An 18391-nucleotide genomic window follows, 5' to 3' on the forward strand; every position below is an offset into this window, starting at 1 on the left:
GGTTCTCCTACCTTTCTGACTGTTCCTTCTCAGTATCCTTTGCAGATCTTCATCCAAGTCAAACTCACTAATCTTGAGTGTCCCAAAGGAGTTCTGTCCTGGATCCTTTTCTCTTTTCCTTCTATACTATTTTAATTGGTGATGTCACCAGGTCCCTGAAATCATCTCTATATCAATGATTTCACAAATCTACTTATCCAGCCCTAACCCCTCTGCTAACCATTCTTCCATCTCGAACTGTATTTTAAACATCTTGAACTGAATGTCTTATAAAAAATCTGAAATTCAGCATGTTCAAAATTGAACTCATTCCCTTAATGCTTAAACCCTTTCCACCTCCAAACTTCCCTTTTTCTATTAGGAGTATCACCATCTTCCTAGGCCCCTACACTCACAATCTAGATGTCATCCTAGGTGACTCCCAATAAAACCAATCTATAATCAAATCTCATCATTTCGATCTTCATGATATCTCTTCTATATTCTTTTCTCTCCACTCACACAGTCACCATCCTAATACAAACCCCTATAACCTATATAAGCCTGGAATACTTTAAGAGCCTTATAATTGGTCTCCTTGTCATAAATCTCTCTCCACTCCAGTCCATCTTCCACTCAGCTGTCAATCATCTTCCTTAAGTAGAGATTTGACCTTGTGACAACCTGCCCCCAAAATTCAACAAACTGAATTATCTCCTATCACCTCAAAGAACAAATATTAAATCCAGTTTAATATACAAACTCTACAAAATCTCCCTTCCCACCTTTCCAGATTTCTTGTACCTCTCCCTCTGCCATGTAATCTGCAATCCACTGACACTAGGCATCTGTTCCTTATACAAAACACTCACTCTCCCAACTCAAAGCATTTTCACTAGCTGTTCTCCGTGCCTGGAATTCTCTCCCTCCTCTGCTCTTCCTCTTTGCTTCCCCAGCTTCCTTCAGGTCCTATCTGTTAAAGGAATTTTCTTAATCTCTCCTTCTGTCTCTTTAAGGGGCAGGAAGAGCAGTATTTCTAAGTAAGAGCAGAGCTAACAGGAGTCTGTGTACCAGAACTGGAAATTCTGTTACCTAGGAGATGAGATATATAAGGAAAGAATCAGTTGGCAGTTGAGGGCTTTTACCTCTGGATCTCTAAAAGAGCAGGAGGTTGGTTGCTGTCTCTGCTACTGCTACAGTTTTGACCACTGACAGTTGGGATAGAGAAACAGATTTAAGGAGTTTGTGGGTAATGAATGTCTGCTTAATTAGGAAGATAAGTAGTTAGTGAACCAATTTTAGGTAGCATAGGTTAGATAGGCCTGACCAGGCCAGGCAAGAAATACCTGTCCTTGAAGACAGAGTAGGTTTTTAGAAATTTTAGATAGTATTAGGAATTTAGGTATAGTCATAGGGTATTAGAATAATAACCTCTATTTTCTACCTGTACTTCTCCTCAAATTAAACTAAGTGTTTCTATCAAACTGCTCTCCTCACTTTTGTCAAACTCCTACCACTTAACATCTTACATATATAAAATGCTACCTTCTATAAAAAGTCCTTCCCAATCTCTCTGAATTCTGGTATATTACTTGGAGATAATCAATCTCCAATTACCCAGTATATATAGCTTGACTATTCATAGGTATTTGCTTGTCTTCCATTAGACCATGAAATCGTCTAGAGTAGGGATCTTTTTGTATCTCCAACACTTAGCACAGTACCTGGAACATATTGGCACTTCATGAATGCTTACTGTCTATCCACAGTCTAAACTGATACTATTAATATAAAATTGGTTATAATACATAAATCCTTTTGAGGTAAAATAATAAAGAAGAAAGTTTGAAAATGTTCTTAATAGAGTCTTGAGATGATCTTCTAAGTTTTTTTCCAGCCCTGTCTATAAATTATTCATATTTTCAAATTCAAAAGTACTCAGTAATTAAAGAGAAAACTGGGGGGCAGCTGGGTAGCTCAGTGGATTGGGAGCCAGGTCTAGAGGTGGGAGGTCCTAGGTTCAAATCTGGCCTCAGACACTTCCCAGCTATGTGACCCTGGGCAAGTCACTTGACCCCCATTGCCTAGCACTTACTGCTCTTCAGTCTTAGAACCAATACACAGTATTGATTCCAAGACGGAAAGTAAGGGTTTTCAAAAAAGAAAGAAAGAAAAAAGAAAAAAGAAAAAACTCCTCCAACTGAAAAATAAAGATAAGACAACATAAAATTTTTGTAAAGTGTTATTCTACAAAGTTTTTTTAAAAAAAAAATACAAAGATTTTTATACTTGTTTTTGGAGGACAGAGAACTTCAGAGGTCAACCTCCCTATGGGACTAACTCAATCTGATCATTATTTTGCTTTCCTTTTAATTCTTACATTGGCTGATATTACTTTTCCAGCGCTTACTAAATATTTAGTTGATTTATTTTTAGGAAAGATTACCTATTACAAAGATTTTGTAATCCACTAGAGAATCATATTAAAATTGTTGTTCATGTCACACTGTTATTTACAAGCTTTGACCAAACTAATTCTATATCCTCAAGACTCATAATTATCCTGCATTGCTCCATCCATGCCTTTTTAATATACATTCAGTTTCGACTCCAAAAGGCAAAAGATTTGCTACCAGAGTCCAGGTCAGTTCAGCAGTTGTGAAATAAGGATAATAAATAGGCTTTATCCTACTGTCTACAATAGACCTTACATGAAACGATGCTAGGAATAACTGAGTCATATCTAAATATGGCTTGATTAACTTTTATACTGCTCTTTCACCTCCAAACCTACCTAAATACATTTTCAGGCCATTTTGAGGCTATAACAACATCAAGCTCACAAAAAGGGACAAGATAACTTATCATTCTCCCATAAGTTTTGTTGGGAGGTAAGAGTGAAAAGTTCAGAGCATGGAACCTTGATTAGGTACAGCACCATAAAAGCAGGTTCTAAGTCACTAGCAGACCTCATGATAGTTCTAGGAAAAGAATAAATTATTTGGGGACCAAATTGAAAGAGAATAGAGAAGACTCAAAGGCCAATTAAAAGGTCTTTATTATTTTGCCATGATAACAGCCTGGGTACCTAAGAGTATTAAGCATTTTCTGTACAAGACAGAAAAAAATAACCCAAAAAGTACAAATCATTCCAGGTTTATTTTTAGCCTAAGGCCTAAACTAGAGAAGGCAATGGATATCAAGTAAGTTTTCTACACAGATTCAAGATTAAAATTACAGTAAAGCCTCCTGATAGTCAGGATCCAGTCATCTGAATGTTGCTTAAGTAAATACCATTAAAATTATCCTCACAAAGTACAGAATCCCAAAGTTAGAGGGGACAAAGGAGGGAGGGTGTCATTCTAGTTCTATCATTATCTAACCAAGAAATTCCCCTTTTACCATACTATTAAGTCATCAAAACTAAACTCTGCTTAAGGATACCACATCCCCTGCAACTCTTCACTGAAAGGGGAATGCACAATCTGACAAAGAAGAGAGATTTAATTGTTGGAAAATTTCTCCTTCAGTCAACTCTCTAACACTGCTTCTCTGTAACTCCTACCCATTGTTTCTACTTGTGCCCTCTACTGTTATTCCTTCTGGGGCCAAGAACAAGTTTAAGCCAACTTGCACACAATAGTCTTTCAAATATTTGAAGGCAACTAATTCATATAACCTAAGTTTTCTCATCTCCAGGTTAAATAAACCTAGTTCCTTCACTAACTACTACTCTGGAATGATCTCCAGCCCCTTTATTATCCTGTTCACTCTCATTTATGTGCTCTCTGGCAAAACATTGCCCTTTCTAAAATGTGAACCTGACACAACATTAGAGATGGGTTTGACCAGGACAAAGTACAGTAGTTCTTTGCATTTCTAATCTTTCTAGATATGATGCCTCTTTTAACAACATTATTTTGCCTCATATTACACTGCTAAATCATTTTAATTATACAGTCTAAATCTACCAAATTTTTCACACAAACATCTATTAATTCTAAGTCATTTTGCTTCCTCTCCTCTTCTCCAATTTCTCCCCAGAGAGGGGTTATATAATATAACTCCAGAGAGGGGTTATATAAATTCAAAACAATGAAAAAGCATCTTTCAATCCCTATCTCTAACTTCAGGTACCATCTATTTCTATCTATGTGTCAAAAAGCTGGGGCAAAAGCAGGTGGCTTCTTTGTACAGTTTACAACATCATTCTAAAAGGATGGCAAGAAAATAGCTATAATTGACATTTCCCAAAGGAGGCTAAATAATGAAGGAAAAAATATTTTTATACAAACCCTGGAATAAAAATCATATGTCACAAATAAAAAATATAGCACTCATTTAAAAATAGACAGAAAAATACATTTAAATAAAACCTTTACCATTATAATGCCAAACTGAAAAACTCCCATATCTTCCCATTCTATTTTTCCATACCTACCATCTAAAGTCATCACAAGTTAACTAGATTCTATAACATAAAAAGCAATGGGTTTACTTATCACCTACAGAAACACTGAAAATATTTTCAAGAAATAAAAAGGGAACAAAATATTTTAAAGAAATCAAATAACATCAATAATCATTCCAAATAAACGCTTAAGGGAACAAAAAATATTCATTTTTTAAATAATTTTTCTACTTTTTGGAAAAAAACACAAAGAAAAAAAGTTATGCAATACCTAAAAATGCAAATCTTTTCACCCACAGAGGAATAATTCTAATACATATAGAAAAGCTGGCCAAAAAAAAGTAACAATACAAAAAATTCAGAATGAATAAAGAATTTTAATGGAAGAGACATTAAGCTCCTTTAAATCAATCTATAGCTGTAAAGATAATAACAATCTTCAGAGAATATTTATACAAAGATATCTAGTCTTACAAAGGATTAAAAACAGTATGTAAATATAAAAGGGACAAAAATAAGGAGCCAATCAAGAAAGGTAACTTTTTTATATAATAAAACTGACAGCACATGACTTAACCTTTAATCATACTCAGTAATTATCAATTAAAATAAAATTAACCTTAACAGGAAATCATTTAACCTTTACGTATACTCAACAATTAAAGGTTAAAATTAAATAGAAAACCTTAAACACATTAAAAGTGCACTAAGTAAAAAAGATTAACATAATTAACATATCATGTAGGATTATAACAAATGGATGAATCCTGGAAACAAAAAATTCCAAAGGCATGATTGCATAATGCCAGAATAAATTATCGCAACAGAAATTAAATATTTTTAAGAGACCTGAAACATGTTTCTGGTATAGAAAGCAGAACTTCACACTCAAGGGTGCAAACTTTCCCTAACAACAATGTAATCTTCTTTGGCCATTAGGATGATTTGTATAAATTATTTTAGAAGCCAAACTTACCGAGTACCATCTGCTTTCCAGCTTACTTTATATGGATTCTGCTCTAGAAATTTAATATTTTGCTTGTCCATGGAAACTGGTTGTGCTCCAGGGAATCCAGAACTAAAAAAGGGAAAAAAAATAATTATTTTATGGCAGGTATCTGTACAAAGCAACAAATTTCCTAAATCAATCTTGCATGAATCACTTTCTTCAGTCTTAAATCAGCATAATATCCAAAGAGAATAATGTAACAAAATATTTTAACAGTTTATCATCTTTACTGAAAACCTACGTTTTGTAATACAAATTATCAAGAGTTTCAAATTAGTGTTACCAAATTAAAACAGGTTTATAAGTCTTCTGCCTTAGAAAAAAATTCAAACACCATCTCACATTAGAATTATAACAAATTTTATTCCACATCCCATATGTTTATATCACATATAGCCAATCTGGCAAAATCAAAAGATTTTGTAAGTCTCTATTCAAAAGATGCCCAGAAGTAGTAAAACAGGAGTACTTGAAGTGATAAAAGTACACTAGCAAACAACTGTACACAGTATGAAAACCAAAGCTATTTATGACTCCAGCATTTTTCTACAATTATTTCTAGGTAATCAACTTGATTTCTACAAAGCAATGACAAGAGTTCTTAAGATAAACTCAGGAACCACGTATTTAACTTAAGTGCACATCTACTTAATCAATAAAAATTACTTCAAATATCTGACACTGTCTGCAGTGATGTACAGATATGATTCCTGATTTTCTTTTCAGATGTAATCAACTTAAACCATGGTAGGTTTAAATATGAACTAGAAGGATGTATGTCCATTCATTCCCTTCTTAGTATTTAAGAAATTGATAAATCTGCCCCAAACAATGGAACAGAACAGGAAATAAATGATTAGTACTAGCTATAATGTTAACGTCTTTAATTTTGCCCTGTGGGTGATGAAATTTTGCTTTAATTGTCAAGTTAATCTTTTTTATTTTGCCTAAGAGGCACACTTTGGATATCAAATAGTGTGATAACTATATTCTCATCTGATTTCTTTTTAAGTGCCCTAAACAAAAGTATAAGCAATTGTTAAACATATCTATCATTCATCTATCTATCTATCTATCTATCTATCTATCTATCTATCTATCTATCTATCTATCTAGTTATACATATATATCCCACCACCCCAATGCTTCCACCTGATATGTGCTGCAGAAATATGAGGAGGAAAATGCTTTAAAATGTCCATTACCCTTCCCAGCCACAGAAATGATGACACTTTTGCTGTATTTCTCCTAACTTTGGTTGAGTTGTTACTTGGGTTACGCCTTTAACTGTCACACCTTCCAAAAAAATAGCGCCCTTTAATTAAAAGAGAAAAAAATATGATTAAAATTTAAAACGCAAAAGCATTAGACAATAAAAAACTGATAGTGTAATATAAAGAATTAGATACCCAAAAAAATAGAACCCTGCTGTTTAATGAACAACTAGCCAGTGGAGGCAGCTGGCTGAGGGGCAGTGAAGAATGAGCAAGAGGATTCTAGGAAAGAGAACTGACAGCTGGGAGAATTCTGAGCAACGGACTCACTTCCAGCCTTGGAAGGATACTGTGAAGAGCATTTCCTGAGAGTCAGAGAAATAGCTAAAGCCAGGAGGACAAAGATTTCCACCTTGTTATATACCTGTCTCCAGCAAGAAAATCCTCCACAACCTCCTTTCACTGGTCTCCTGCCGCTCAAGACTGACAAGGAAGCAATTGGACTATTTGGCTAGAGCCAAACTGCACTCTCCTTTGGTCGCTCCCCATTTTACCCTCTCTTGGATAGATCACAGTAAATTTAGGTTAGGTTAGGGTACTATAAAGGAATAAGAAACAGGGGGTTGGGCTTGGGAAAAGAGTTTGAGGCACAAAGCCTCTGGCCAAGGACTTTTGATTCTCAACCACTGCAAGATATACTACTAGGGCTTCCTATCCCTACATCCTGCCCCCTGATCTTTCCTACCCATCTTTCTCCATCTATCAAAATAAATTTCAGTTCATGTCAGTTTAAGTTTGGTTGGGTTTTCTTGAGAAGTTAGAAGTTGGGTTTGTTAGGAACAAGATCAAAGGTGAAATCTTGTTTCATCTGTGATAAGCAAAGATTCAGCTTGTCACTGTGCTCTTGGGGAAGGGATAAAAACAAAAACCTTACCCTTAAAAGGACTGTCTGCGATTCAACAGCTCTCCCAGCAGTTCGGCCCACATGTCAAGGTTCAAGGATACAGTTTGTGACATATCTCTGGGCAGAGAGGTAGACAGATTTCTTCTGTCTCTCCCTGAATAAGCCTCAACTCTAAGATCAGCTAACCTTGAGGAAGGGAAAGGCATAGCCATTTTCCTCAGATCTTCAGTTTCCAACATATCCTTTTCCTTCACATCTCCCTTCAACCTCTCACTGGAGAAACACATCTATCCAGTGGGGTAAACCCTTTCACCTCTCTCCATTAGTAAGAGAGGAGAATAGTCCTCCATTTTCCTCCTCTTTTACATAGGTAATTTTGTCCAAAATCAATCCATTCCCCTGAATCTGATCTGAAAGCTTGATCACTACTCTTTTTGTTAGAATTATGCTTCCATATCCTTCAACTCTTACATGTAAATTATAAAGAATATATATATTCTTATATTTGTTTTGTACTTTTATATACATATAACTAGGTTCTAATTAGGGAAAAAGAATGAAACCCCCTGAAATGGCTACATGTGCTTGAATTTACACTATTCAAAGTTATGATTTTTTAACATATGGTAATTGGTTCAAGTCCAATGCAAGTAAGTAGTTTGAATTCAAATAATGTGACTACTTCTGTGGATTCTTTGGCCCTAATAAGGACCTGTCTGTATTCAAAATACTCTTTAAGCATTACTATACCTATATATGAATTAGTTAAACCACAGTTACTTGATGCAACAGCAGAGAAATCAAAACTGGACTTTTAATTCTCTAAATATTTTTAGGTAGTTTATCAGCTAAGAATTGAATAAAATGTCAATATATTCCATACCAAGAAAATATGAACGTGTCAAGGTAATCAAAATAGAGAATCCTCAGACATCACCAAAAAATTGAATACTCCTGGAAAAATAGATCCTAAAAAGAAAGTTTATTTGTATGCTGCAATTAAATTACTGTGTAGTCCAATAAGCAAGCTGGCATTGATTTCAAAAAAATCTATGAAACAAAACTAGCTTTAAATGTAATCAAAGGAAATAAAAACAGTGGTTCATAAGAGCATTAATCAAATTCTTTGCAATGTTGACATCATTACCAATGCTTTAGCAAATTAAGAAATTTGGAGGAAAGTATACTCATAAATACTATTTCCATGCCTCCCTGTCAAATGCTAACACTCTTCTCTGAACACTTTGCTATTACTTCCTAATTCTCTATCACTGTTCATACAAACTAGACCTCTCAGTTCCTTTGCCTAAAATAAATGTACTTTAAAGAATTCATGAGAGAAAAAATCAGGGGAGTAACATAAAAAAAAGGAAAAAATTCTCTCCATTATAACATTACCTTTCTAATCAAATATATGAATATTGATCTGCAAATTCTAAAATACATATTTAACTATCCTTTCCATATAAATATAGGTATTCAAATATTTTAAAACATTTAAGATAATCAATATACAAGATAAAACAGAACCAAAATAAAAAGAAACATTAACTTACACTGGAGTCTATAAACTTCCAATATTTACTGATTCTTTAGCCTACCTCAAAATCTAAATACATATAAGTTTTAATTCACAACTTCCTGGGTTTCATTATCTTTTTTTCTTTCAGTTTTTCTAGCACTCATATAAATGTGTATTTTATTTACTGTTATCATTTTTAAACACTTAGTTGTCAATATCATTGTATTTTGGTTCTGCTTTTCTTCATTATTATTTCATGTCTGTCTATAGTTTCTTGAATTCTTTAAATTCATCATTTTTATGTAGCAAAATTAGTATTCCATTATACTTATTCATTCACCCCCAAAATAAAGATTCCTAACTTGTTTCTCTATTTTTTCCTGACTAATGAATAATCAGCGCATTCTAAATGGGATATCATTTATATCATTTATCATTTGATAACTGATGTTTTTCTTCATAGGTACTTCTAAGATCCCCTCATTATCAATGAAGTTCTGGATTTAATGACAATCTCTCTGAATACACTGAATCTAGTAGCCTAACCTCCTTCCTTTGATATTGGTGATTCCAAGAAATGTTAAGTGATTGCCTGAAAAAGGATGAGATTTTTTCTTTTCATTTTTTTAGGGAATTCAAACACCTTTAGATCTCCACAGGATGCCCTTCCAAGTCCACCCTCATTCCCTCCCCGCCCCCCCCCCCAACAACTGTTACAGCTTTGAGCTCTAAGTTTATCTGGCATCTATTTTGTGTTTTTGTGTTTCATGTTATATCTCTAGCTAGCTAGCGTATCTATCTATCTATCTATCTATCTATCTATCTATCTATCTATCTATCTATGTGTGTGTGTGTATGTATGTATATATATATACATACATACACAGCATATATATATATATGCTGTGTTGTTTTTTTAACCTCTTAGAATGCAGGCTCTTTGAGGGCAGAGAATAGTTTGTATTTGTGTTTCTATCTCCAGCACTTAACATACATAGCACTTGGCACATATTAAGCACATAAGAGGTTTAATAAATGTCTGTTAATTTGTTTCTCCTAGTCTTTGCTAATAAAATTTCAAGGTATTTTCTGATTGAATTTCTCTTTGATGAATTTCTCTTTGACATGGTTTTGATACATTTTCAGCTTCTTCTACTGATCAGACTTTAAGCCGCAGAATTATGCCACTGATCCTATTTCTTAAGTCAAACCTCCCATCAAATTTCCAATGCTGACTTTTGTTACCAATTTATTTTTTTCCATTTTTCCTAATTAGGTCTTCTTTGTTGAAACCAGGTCCTCCCTCATTTAATCTAATTTTTTAGTTATCAAATTTCACATAATATCATATCTAATTTTCTTTTCTGGACCACTATTTAGGTTATTGTGTTATTTTTCCCTGTTATGTTTCCAAGGTCTATATGCAAGACTTTTCAAATATAATAACTGCTTCCAGCCACAACTGATAATTAATGAAGGAACAAATGAGAAGGAACCTGGAAAGAACCCCTAAAGAATTATGAAGTTGTGAGAAAGACAATGAAGAATTTAACGAACAGATGAATTTCTTTTCAATGATGTAACTTAAAGGAAAGGATATTAGATGAGAAAAGCTGGCTAAAAAGATGGTGTTGGAGAACAGAATTTGACTTTTTGAACTATGGCCAAAGAGGAAAAAAAAGGAAGGGCTTTTGGGCAAAGATTATGTAAAACAAGTAAAGGCTATAAAAAATACATTTGCTTGAGGACTGGCTAATCTAACCAAGAAGGTATTTTAAACTAAAAAGAGGAATAGTAAAAGAAAAAATGTCCAGTCCCAAATACTAAACCATGTATCAGAGAGCAACAGTTATGGTAGAGGAAGAAAAATAGGAGTAAAGGTATTCAGTAATCCATAAGGAATAACATGAGACAGAGAAAATAATTTGTGTTCATATTTAGCTATAATACATGGATTATGGGTAATATGAAGAATGAACTTTGCAAAGTATATAAAGGCTTAATATATCCTTGACTGAGTTAGGGTTTTTAACATGAAATGGTAAGTATTATGATTGCAATAAAGAGGGAAAAGGTATACGTTACTCAAATTATTGAAAAGAGGTAGGGTGAGGCAGATAGGTGGCTCAATGGATAGCAAGCCAGGCCTAGATACTGGATGCTTGGTTCAAATCTGACCCCAGAAATTTTCTAGCCATGTAATGTAGGGAGTCATTTAACTTCAACTGCCTAGACCTTACCACTATTGTGCCTTGGAGACAATATTTACTATTGATTCTAAGATGGAAGGTAAGGGTTAAAAAAGGGGGGGAGGAAGGGGCATGGTCAAACTATATATCAAGAAACTAACCTATCTGAAAATTCACAAACCTAAGGAAAAAGGAGGAAGAAATAGATTATGGTGTAATAAATATGCAACAGGTCACCAAACTAGGCACAAGAATTCATTGAGTTACAAATATGAAACATAAATCTGGCAAAAAAAATATCGTTTTGAAAGAGGCATCAATGCTCTGAAGAGCTGCTATAAATCTCTGCTAAAAAGAGAGAGAGGGACAGAGATAGAGAAGCAGACAGAGAAATAGAGAGAGAACAGATAATGGGTTTCAGAAGACAAAAGGACATGGGGTACTGCTATTCTGGACTTGATTCTAACCAACAATGAAGAACTAGCTCATAAAGTAAAAATGGCAAGAACCTTGCAAGTCTATAAAATTCTCCCCATACATAGTAATAAACCTCATGTAACACTAACAATTGGGAACACATATTATGATTGACTCTTAGATACTGAAGCTTCCAGATCAGTTTTGGTGAGTAAACCAGACGCCAAATGCAATTCTATTGGCTGTCTAAATGTAGTAGGTGTATCAAGAACACTTCAAAAGGACTCAAAACTTTCCCCTCAAATAGTATCTTTAGGACCCTTATCAGAACATTCTTTTCTTTTGATGCCTGGTTCCCCTATAAATTTGCTAGGGAGAGATCTATTATGTAAACTCGGAGCCACAATAACATTCACTTGAGATGGTGCTATGACACTAGAATTAACTGAGGAATCTTTAAATTTGCTCCCTGTATCTCTCTCAGTCAGTCAGGAGGTGAAGGGGTCTCCCACCTTTGAAATACCAGTTGATCTATCCAAATCTCTCTGGGCCACATCTTCTTCTGATGTAGGCCTACTTAAATCAGCTGTTCCTGTACAAATTAAAACAAAAAGTGGCCCACCTCCTTCCATTCCTCAATACCCCCTATCAAAAGAGACAATTGAGGGAATTACCCCAGTAAAAAATTCATTAATTGAGCAAGGAATAATAATTCCATGCAAATCTGAATATAATACACCTATTTTTACTTATTAAAAAGTCAAATTAGGACCAGATGGAAAATATGTATATGGATTTGTACAAGATTTATGGGCTGCAAATAATCATGTCATAAAAAGACATCCTGTGGTTCCAAACCCAAACAAAATCATCTCCTCTGTTCCTAGAACAGACACATATTTTACTGTAGTAGACTTGTGCTCAGCATTCTTCTCAATACCAATTCATGAGAATTCCAGGAATATATATGCCTTCACCTGGAAAGGTTCACAGTTGACCTGGTGCTGACTGCCACAAGTGTTAGTGGACAGTCCTACATGGTTTCCTCAAAATTTGAGTCAAGGTACAGATAATATTAAATTTAAGAATAGCCATTTAATTTAATACCTGGATGATCTGTTCTTGTCATCATCAAATGACACAGCATGCCAAGAAGATAGCAAACACCTTCTTTTAGAACTACATAAAAGAGGCCACAATGTCTCAAAGGCAAAGGTTCAGTGGTGTCTCCCCAAAGTGGAACATTTAGGGTTCATTTTAACTGCTGGTGCCCGTTCTATTTCTCCTAAACATATTGAAGATATTCAAATTTGAGAACTCCCACCACTAAGAAACAGTTGAGAGGAATTTTAGGAGCAACAGGACTTTGTAGACAATGGACCCCTTGCAATGGGGAAATTACTAAACCCCTATAGCACTAACAAAAGATTCAGTCTTTGAACCTCTTAGACTACAGATGGAACACCAGTCAGCTCCATCAAAATTAAAATAGGCTATCTTGTCTACCTCTGCTATAGGCATTCCAGATTGCAAAAACCCATTTACTTTATATGTACATGAACAGAAAGGTGTGACTTCAGGTGTTTTAACCCAAACTTTGGTACCAGTTCAGTGTACATTTGCTTATTATTTGTCCCAGATAGACCCAGTAGCTTCAGGAGCACCACCATGTATTAAGAGGCATAGCTGCCACAGCTTTATTAGTAACTAAAGCTGCTGATTTAGTATTGGGATGCCCATTAAAAATAATGTGCCTACTTGAAGTCGAAGATTTGTTGCTAAGGCATAGAACACAGGCATTTTCTGACCAAAGACTAGCAAGATACAAAGTAACCTTATTGGGCAATGAGAATATTACTTTAAAATGTTGTACAACTCTTAACCCTGCCACCTTGCTTCCAGACTTACCAGCTTAAGAACCATTAAATAGCTTTGAATCTTTAGTGTCCATGTCTGAAAAGTCTTGAGATAATCTCTTAGACACTCCTTTAGACAAACCAGATCTAGTCTTATTCACTAATGGTTCTTCTTTCATGAGGGATGGCATACATTACACTGGAGCTGCTGCAGTCACAGAATTTGCCACTCTGTGATCAGCTTCACTGCCCTCAAATATAAGTACTCAAGGTGCAGAACATATAGCTTCAAAACATGCTTATATAATTGCCAAAGACCAAAAGACAATAATTTATACAGATTCCAGGTACATATTTGGAATTTTTCAGGCAATGGGTATATTATGGCTTCAAAGAGGATTTTTTTAACATCACCTGGAAAATGTATAGTAAATACAGAAATAATTAATGAAGATCTTTCTGCTCTCCAGCTACCTGAAGCTGCCCATACATTGTTCACTGTTCTGCCCATACGGGTAGAACTGACTGTCCCTAGAGGGAACCACCAGGCAGATACTGCCACAAAGCTTGCTGCCTTAGAAGACCTGAATTAATTTTAACTATGGCGACAAGTAACAAATCAGATATATCACTTTCCTATAATGAAAAGGAAGTGCAAAAATGGAAAAAAAAATTCAAAGGAAAACAGATTAATGGATTATGGGTGTCATCTGAGGGAAAATCCCTTCTCCCTGGAAGTTTTATCACCAAATATGCTAATCTGTGCATAAAAACAGTCACTGGCACCCAAGGCATTGTAGATTCTGTTAAAAGAGTATGGATAGCCCCTGATATAACTACTATAGCCTCTAAAGTGTGTGCAGCCTATCCCACCTGCCAAGCATATAACCAACACACCTTTCATGGCAAAGCATTTGGTGGGCACCCTCTGGCTTACACACTTTTTGAACATCTACAAATTGATTTCATTACAATGCCAAAGGCTGAAAATTATAAATTTTGTCTAGTCATAGACCATTAGCTAACCAGATGGCCAGAAGCATTTCCAACCGCCTGAGTCACAGCAGCTTTTGTTGCCAAGGTACCCTTTTTTTTAAAACCCTTACCTTCCGTCTTGGAACCAATACTATGTATTGGTTCCGAGGCAGAAGAGGGTCTGTGCCCCAAGGCAATGGGGGCCAAGTGACTTTCCCAGAGTCACATAGAAGTGTCTGAGGTCAAATTTGAACTTAGAACCTCCCATCTCTATGCCTGACTCTCAATCCACTGAGTCACCCAGCTGCTCCCCCCCCCCCGATACTCTTAAAAGGGGTTATTCCTTGCTTTGGCCTGCCAGCATGAATTGATTTGGACAAGGGAACTTATTTTACTGATTCAATCCTGTCCCAAATTTATTCCTGTTTGGGAATAACTCCTAAATTCCATGTACCCTATCATCCCCAGAGCTCAGGCCAAGTTGAAACAATGAAAAGCGAACTTAAAAACTACAATTGGCAAATTATGCACTAAGATTCATTTAAAATGGCCTGAAGCTCGCCCTCTAGATCTATACATCTCACCATTTGAGATGCTTTTTGGACATTCCCTTACATAGGCTAAGCCTTTTTCTCCTGCATATATACATCACTACTGGAGGGAGGAGGGGGGGGGGGGGGAACACTTCTATTGCTTCTTACATATAGAAATTATAGATCAAATTGTGAGAACTCCATGAATCTGGAGCTGCAGTACAAGCAGGACCAATAGACTTTTCATTTCATGACCTAAACCCAGAAGACAAGGTATACATAAAGAACTTCCAGCGCACTAGAGCAACTCAGCCTGCCTGGGAAAGTCCGTTTCAAGTACTGTTAACCACTCCAAAAGCTATCAAAATTGGAGAAAAGGACTCTTGGATTCATTGCTCACATGTAAAGAGAGTACCTTCTATCGACACAGATTGACTGTATCCTGTCACATACATTGGAGATAAAAGTCCATAGACAAGTGGACATTGTTTTGGCTGACACACTGAATTCCTGAATTTTTTTTATTATTGCTTAGCTTTTTATTTTCAATAGAATATTTGATTTTTCTTATATGTTGTACTTAGAGTACACATAATCAATGTTAATTCTTTTGATTTTGCAATAGAATAAGTTTAAAATATACATTTGCTCTAATATTAATGCATATCCAAAAGCTTTAGACTATGGAAACCTGCCATTGATTGATAAAATGTTATAGGACTGATTAATGATTGGGACTGATTCCAGGAGAAGGGATCACAAAAGAGCCACTGCATAGTGCCAAGAGAGCACAGAGTTAATCTGCGCAGTGCCTATAAGCACAAGGTCAAGGACACCAACCAATGCCAGTGGGATTGATGAGATCTGAGCCAAGACAGTGGACTTGTTTAAGGTTCAAGGTTGTGGTTATTTGACATACATCAGACACAGGTCTTCCCTGTGCCACATTCCAACAAGTACCCATGTTTGGCTACCAACATGGCTCCCCTATCCCTATCCCTATTCCCAGACCAGGGAAACATACTTCCCTTTTACACCAAAATCTAGTACTTTTTTCTCTCTTATGGTATGGCAAATCTCTGTGGTCCTGACTGCCAATGGGTAAATGCAATATTACTGCATTTGTCCTACAGATTTGTTGGACAGAAATCACTTCAATTAAATGCTGATTTAAAAACCTGTTATGGATTTATTTTTGTCTACTCAGAAATTTTTTTATACATACATAGATTTTTTGGTTTTTATTTTTATTTTTTTTCTCCCCCCCTCCAAATTTAATTTTGCATGTTTTGGTGTTTCTTTTGACACTTGATTCATATACCCCTTAACTCAATCATGTATCCTGGGTTGATCTGGATGTTTGTCAAAACCTTCCTCAAGGTGGGGTTATATAATTTTCATAAAACCCAAGATTTAAAAAATTTTGAGAAAAATTTCAGGAAAAGAAGCTCCCTAAGTCCTTGAATCTAGAATATTAACCATTTGGAGAAAGTGTCATAAAGAAACCTACACTGCATCAGAAGATCCAGAATGAACTTTGGGATGTAACTGATTAAACTAAAGGGGATTGAACACATTTGTTCTGAATGTAAACTCTTATGCCAAAGAGGACTGCCCCCTAATTGGGGGTTTTTGTCAATGCACCTGGCATTAGACTAGTCTCCCAAAGAATCACAGGGGGTGTAGTAAAGATAGGATTACCTCTACCCTTGCCTATTTTTAAATTAATCAACCAAAAACTTTAACACCCTTACTTAACACTAAGTAAGGGAGTTCCCAAGTCACTTACTAAGGTGGGTGACAACCCCAGAAGCGACTGACCACTAGGAAGTGCTAAACAAATTCATAGACTGCAAATTGGTCCCTGTAAAGTGGAAGAGACAGGAAGTAATGTGGGAAAAGGACTATAAGGCGGCCTGAACTTCCTTTCCAAGGGGTCTTCAGCTTTAGTCTTCAGCTTGGGTCTTTGGCTACTGAACTGCTTCTAGTAAGACTGCTCCTGGATCTTCTCCTTTGGAGTTTGTCTTGGGTGAGTGAGTAGCTGATCCTCCTTTCCTGGTTTCTGGAGAGATTAGGTCTGGAGAGGCCTTACCCTCTTGGAGAAGGTGGAACCCCCATTAATTTACCACTGGGTCCCCAGGCTGAGGGTTATCAAGCCCTGCTGGGTTACTGGAGCAACATTTAGTATGATAGACTAGACATTTTCTCTACCCCCCCTCTTTCCATCTCTTTGGAGATTAACCACTGAAAGTCATTTTGACTTGTGCTATAATATTTTAAAATCAGCAACCATCATATTATTTTAGAATTCTCATATATTTAGTCAAACCCTAAATTTAATTCCTTACACTTCTTAATCTGTATCTGATATGGAAGTGAGGATTATTTTCAGTATAATACACTAAACTTAAAGAAGATAAGTTCAGAAAAAAGGAGTTAGTATGGAATGGTCTTTATTATTCAACTGATGTCAAAGGATATAAACAAGCAATTCACCAAGAAAGAAATCCAAGCTATCAAAAAATATAAGAAAAAAAAAGCTCCGAATCACTAATAAATAAATGCAAATTAACACGACTCTGAATCTACCTCATAAACCTCAGACTAGAAAAGAAAACCAAAAAAAAAAGGAAAATACCAACTGTTAGAGTACCAACAAGGAAAAAAAGGCATAATGGTGCAATAAAAGGAATAATGGTGCAATATTAGTGGAGCCCTGGATTGGCATAGTAATTTGGACCTCTACCCCAAAAGTTGCCAAACTATGCCAAACCCTTTGAAGCTGCAATTCTTCTACTAACACTATACTACAGAGATGTGAATGAAAGAGGAAAAGAATCTATATGTACAAAATATTTGTAGGAGCAATTTTTGTGGGGGCAAAGAACAAGAAAGTAAGGGAATACCCATCAACTGACAGAATGGTTGAAGAAATATAATTTGTATATAACGGAACACTAATGGATAGAATCCAAGAAAATTGAGAAGACTTGTATGAATTGATTCAGAACAAAGTGAAACAGACCAGAACTTATATAATAGTATTATAAAGACAAATATCTTTGAAAGAGTTCGGTCTTAGATCAAGTATGAGGTATATGTTGTCCATATAGGTTATCTGTATGGACAACATGGGTTTTGTATAAATGCAATTCACAGAATCTTTAGAATCTTGCCCACTCTCTTCAAGAGAGGCTCTGATTGAAATTTGGAGAACAGATTGAAGCCATAAAGTTGGTTGCTCTGCTAGAATCTTGCCCACTCTCTTCAAGAGAGGCTCTGATTGAAATCTGGAGAACAGATTGAAGCCATAAAGTTGGTTGCTCTGCTCTCCTCAGATAGGAGATGCCAGACTAAATCCTACACTGCAGATGATTAATAA

At 35.6% G+C, this 18391-nt stretch overlaps 1 protein-coding gene across 4 annotated transcripts in view; it reads right to left on the reverse strand.

The window, feature by feature from the left end:
• RNGTT (RNA guanylyltransferase and 5'-phosphatase) overlaps positions 1–18391 on the reverse strand; it is a 331943-nt gene that overhangs the window by 276181 nt on the left and 37371 nt on the right. For all 4 annotated transcript variants that reach the window (XM_007484310.3, XM_056818579.1, XM_001376428.4 and 1 more), the window contains exons 7-8: positions 6605–6714; positions 5367–5468 (exon numbers count right to left, since the gene is read on the reverse strand). In XM_007484310.3, coding sequence (XP_007484372.1) covers positions 5367–5468; positions 6605–6714 — 212 coding nt within the window. The remainder of the gene's footprint in view (positions 1–5366; positions 5469–6604; positions 6715–18391) is intronic.

This window comes from Monodelphis domestica, chromosome 2 (genome assembly GCF_027887165.1).
Source record: "Monodelphis domestica isolate mMonDom1 chromosome 2, mMonDom1.pri, whole genome shotgun sequence".
Classification (NCBI taxonomy): Eukaryota; Metazoa; Chordata; class Mammalia; order Didelphimorphia; family Didelphidae; genus Monodelphis; species Monodelphis domestica.